Raw genomic sequence first — 4519 nt, 5'->3', positions numbered from 1 at the left:
GTGCCTGTTTCTGCTGTTTAAGATGTTATCATTTTACTTTGTTCACTTTATTACTATGTTATATCATATATGTAGTTTGGTTATTGGTGGGCTTTCCACGGTCGGTTAAAATGTTCTCTCAAAGTCACTTTCTAGGCCTACCATGATGGACAATCTATTTTCCTTGTTGTGAACGCGCCTACCTTTGAAAAATATATCCCTTCTTGTTTGCTTTCAGCTGAAGTTTTATTTATTTATTATTATTTGTTTTAAAATAATATATATATTTTGGTATAGTTAGTTTGACAATGTAACATTGTTCACACCCTTTCTCTTTCAACCTCAACTTTTTCCAACCAACATTTATATACATATCATATATTTGAAAGTGATTATTTATCAAGTTATTGCACTTGTTTGAAGTTCATTGAAGCTTTTGTTGTTTCCAAAGGTATTAGTTCTTCCACACACTTTTTTTTTTTTTTTTTTGTTGCTGGGGTAGCTTACATTTCTATAGTATGTTTATGGGACTACATGAAATTTTGAAGTTTGATAAGCAGTGCAGATTCCCATTGTATTGGCTTTCGTTTGTGTTTTTGAATCATACAGCAAGATAGAAGAAAAGTCTCTTTTGGCTGCAGTCATTGACCTATGGTAAGCTTTTGACTTATTCAATATGGTTCATACAAAATGCTTATGGTATTAGTCAATGTTTCAAATATTTGTTCTAAGTTTTTATGATCTGAATTAAGTATTCAATAGCATTCTATGTTATGGTTCTATATAGGTTTTGAGAGAATCGAGGATATAAATTACGGGTGCCAATTAAGCAACTCTTCCCTAAATTCACAAGCTACTCCAATGAGAATATCCAAAGTTCACTCATGGATCCCGGGTTATCATTTGTGGATTCTGGTATTTTTAGTTAGTTTATTATTGTTGGGAGTGTTATCACGATCATTTCGAAGTGGTTTTTCTGATGAAAGCAATGAATATCAGCCACCAAAGATTATCCCATCCAAAGGGAATGGCTACCCCCCTGTAATTGCTTACTGGATTTTTGGTACTAATGGAGAAAGTAAGAAAATGTTGAGGTTGTTGAAGGCAATATATCATCCAAGAAACCAGTACTTGTTGCAACTTGATGCTGAATCATCAGACCATGAAAGGGGAGATTTAGCACTTTCAATTCAATCCGAAAAGGTGTTCCAAGCCTTTGGGAATGTTCATGTTGTCGGAAAAAGTTATGCTGTTAACCGGATGGGTGCCTCAGCTCTAGGTGCCACGCTTCATGCTGCTGCTTTGCTTCTTAAGATTAGTACCGATTGGGACTGGTTCATTACATTAAGTGCTTCAGACTATCCACTTATGACTCAGGATGGTAAATAGTACACTTCCACCATTTTTTTTTTTTTTTGTTTTCTATGGCCTGTGTACATTCTTCTACTTCATACTTCCATTATTCTAGATCTTGTATTTTTACTTCATTTTGCACTAGGAGTTGACATTGATATCAATTAAAAAGGCACTTCTAGATTTGGACCATCCAACCAACTTGGTTTAAAAAATGACTAAACGTAAAGAAAGTTCATAAATAATTATATGGCCCTATTCCAACTGTCTGTGCTTTGCTTGTTTTCTGAAAGTAGAAAAGTAGGGGAGTTATTATTATTTCAGGGTGGCCCGCCAGATTAAACTCAAAAAGCTAGTTTTTCTGGTGGTTGCCAAAAGCACTCAAGCAGACTTAGCTTGCTTACCAACTACCATATATGATATATAACTGTCCTTTCTATCTGCATCTCCCGTCTAGACTTATATTACCTTTAAATTTCATAACTGTAAAGTTTGTAAACCTCATCATGAACATTATGACTCTCCCACCATTATCACAGCATGCTATTCCACTGAATTATCACCCATGATCTATTGGGTTTACTGTTGTACATACCCTGGAAAGCACATGTATTTATCAGTAGTTCTAACTGTTATCGCTAATCGTCCTTCTTGCCTAAATTTTAGAATGTCTAAATGATCTGTTGTCAAGCATGCATCTATCTTTGTTGTAATAGTTCATACTTGTCTCACCACTAATCACTTCCAAATTTGTTAGCAGCCTCTTTTGCACATAATGATGCATATTTATTGTCTGATAGTAGCTGGTCTACCAAATAAGTTATATCTCAAAGAAGTTATAATTATTTAACCCATTTCCATTAAATTACTAGCAAATCAAATTATCTGCACTCTGCATTGACAGCCAGAGCACTTAAATAGTATAAAAGCAAGGTAGTTTTGACTATAGAATATATGTTGTCAATTGCCTTAAAGACCATCTTGTCACTTAAATGAAAGTCTCATCAAGACCTTCATTAACCCCCTAGTTCCAACAAGAAAAATCTCATGTCTTTGTGCAGATCTCCTCCATGCTTTCACTTTCTTGCCAAGGGATCTCAACTTTGTTCATTATACTAACAAGACCAGCTGGATTTGGAAAGAGTAAGCGCTAGTCATTTAAATAATTCAAATGCGTTTTTCCACACTTTATTGATGAAAGTTGAGGTGCCTGACTAGTACATCAGGGGCAATGTGTTGCACTGCATCAAGCATGCAGAGCAAGCGATATGATTCAAATGAAATGATTTCAATAGTGAAGATAGCTATTCTACAAGTTATCTTATTTGTGTTTTCTCCATCCTGTGATGAAGACATGCTCATTGATGCACTGCTGACAGGCACCTTGAAACTATTAGTCATTTTTTTATCCCTCTACAGAATTTTAAAGTGGAGGCCATTGATGCAGGCGGAAACTGAGTAATCAAATTGTTGTAGACCCCAGTTTGCATAATCAAAAGAGCAGTCCACTTTTCTATGCTGTAGAGACCCGAGAAACGCCAGATGCTTTCAAATTATTTGGAGGTCAGTTACCTCTCTAATCCCATGGACATATTTTATAGGCAGAAATTTTACTTCTGTGAGTAATTGCAAATGTTGAAACAATGTCATTAATGAGATAAATAGAAGAGCATAGGAAAATATGAAGAATATGGAATGCAGTGTTCCAACATTAAGGTCCAACTTTAGAGCATAAACAGTGATTACAAATTTTTTTCCCAATTTCAGGAGATCTAAGATTAATTTATTAATTTTAAATCATAGGGGACTAATATTGTCTATTTACTAGACAAGGACGATGTAACAAGTAAATTTTTTGGCAATTAATGTAAAAAGTTTGGTATAATGGCTGATGTCATAGAACTAGTTTGTTATAAGCAATGACAGAGGATCAATTTCATCTAAGTATAGTTTGGCATGACCTCTCCAAGGCCTTGTAAAAGTGGGAGCGTTTTGCACTGGGTACGACATTTTTTATACTTTGGTATGATTGTTACATTTGCAAACATGTTGCACCGATTCCCATTATTTGTGTAACAGGTTCTCCTTGGGTTATCCTTACAAGAGCATTCATGGAATACTGCATTAGAGGATGGGACAATTCTCCAAGAAAACTATTAATGTACTTCAGCAATGTGGCTTACCCTCTTGAATCCTACTTCCATACAGTTCTTTGCAACTCAGCTGACTTCCAAAACACCACAGTGGACAATGATTTAAGGTACATTATTTGGGACACTACACATGGTGAAGCCAATGTCCTAAACATGTTACACTATGATAAAATGGTAGCTAGTGGGACAGTTTTTGCAAGGCCATTTCAAGAAGGTGATCGGGTGCTAAACAAAATCGATATCAGTGTCTTAAACCGTCCGCCAAATGGATTGGTTCCTGGAGAATGGTGCATAGACAAAGGAATGAATAGGAGTACAGAGACTTCAAAGCAGCATGAGGAATTATGTTCAACTTGGGGCAACATTAATGCTATAAAGCCAGGGCCTTATGGCATCAAACTTGGAGTTCTATTGTCTGAACTTGCTAGGGGAGGGACTCTCAGAACTAGTCCATGCGAACAACAGTCAGAAAGTAGAAATATTACAAGAACCATGTGATGTGGAAATTATTTCCAAATCTGATTAGATTAAATTCTTTTAGCCAAACTTATTCATTTGTAAATTTTTGGTTTACAAGCTGCCCTTTAAATGTACTGTCATGTAAGCCAAGAGAAGAGATTAATTTCTTGTCTCCAATCTATTCTGTCCATTCTTTTTAACCAAAAAAAAAAAAAAAAACACTTACCCATGCCCATGTTATCGACCAACAGTGTCCTTGCCTAATGGTAATTTGCAACTTGCAACCAATGTAGAATAGAAGTCACGATGTAGCCACTATAAAGCAGACTTCATGGTTCAGATAGTAGTATTACGAGGGGAAAAAGAGAGGAGAAAGTCTATAGACACAACTTTTTGTGCCACTACTCATCACAATTATGACATGTGCAACTGTAAATGGTGGAGTAAACGTGGTAGGTTCCAATGAAACTAGTTCACCAATCACAATTGCCCATGCAATCAAGTTGGGGCAAAATGTGTGGTTGTAGAAGAATTGAAAGAAAAAAAAAATATTAAATCAGTTCGTCAAGGACCAC

The 4519-nt window shown here is 35.7% G+C and overlaps 1 protein-coding gene across 4 annotated transcripts; it reads left to right on the top strand.

Moving 5' to 3' along the window:
* The first annotated feature begins 302 nt into the window (after positions 1 to 302).
* LOC115992779 (beta-glucuronosyltransferase GlcAT14C-like) lies at positions 303 to 4118 on the top strand. 4 transcript variants are annotated; one of them, XM_031117013.1, is made up of 6 exons: positions 303 to 430; positions 589 to 633; positions 767 to 1360; positions 2394 to 2475; positions 2780 to 2895; positions 3412 to 4118. In XM_031117013.1, the coding sequence occupies exons 3-6, from the start codon at positions 841 to 843 to the stop codon at positions 3981 to 3983; spliced, it is 1290 nt and encodes a 429-aa protein (XP_030972873.1). In that variant the 5' UTR covers positions 303 to 430; positions 589 to 633; positions 767 to 840; the 3' UTR covers positions 3984 to 4118. The 4 variants fall into 4 exon arrangements, with proteins under 4 accessions (XP_030972873.1, XP_030972872.1, XP_030972871.1 ...); XM_031117012.1 differs by having other exon boundaries at positions 545 to 633; XM_031117011.1 differs by having other exon boundaries at positions 540 to 633.
* The last annotated feature ends 401 nt before the right edge of the window (positions 4119 to 4519 follow it).

This window comes from Quercus lobata, chromosome 5, assembly GCF_001633185.2.
Source record: "Quercus lobata isolate SW786 chromosome 5, ValleyOak3.0 Primary Assembly, whole genome shotgun sequence".
In the NCBI taxonomy this organism is placed as follows: domain Eukaryota; kingdom Viridiplantae; phylum Streptophyta; class Magnoliopsida; order Fagales; family Fagaceae; genus Quercus; species Quercus lobata.
The sequence above is the reverse complement of the archived record's forward strand: the minus strand, read 5'-3'. Positions and strand labels throughout refer to the sequence as shown.

What these genes read in the sequence shown, in the direction of transcription:
- LOC115992779 (XM_031117013.1), top strand. Translation starts at nt 841, where the DNA reads ATGAGAATATCCAAAGTTCACTCATGGATCCCGGGTTATCATTTGTGG. An exon ending in TCCACTTATGACTCAGGATG is followed by an intron (nt 1,361 to 2,393) that starts GTAAATAGTACA and finishes GTCTTTGTGCAG; the next exon opens with ATCTCCTCCATGCTTTCACT. An exon ending in ACCAGCTGGATTTGGAAAGA is followed by an intron (nt 2,476 to 2,779) that starts GTAAGCGCTAGT and finishes CCATTGATGCAG; the next exon opens with GCGGAAACTGAGTAATCAAA.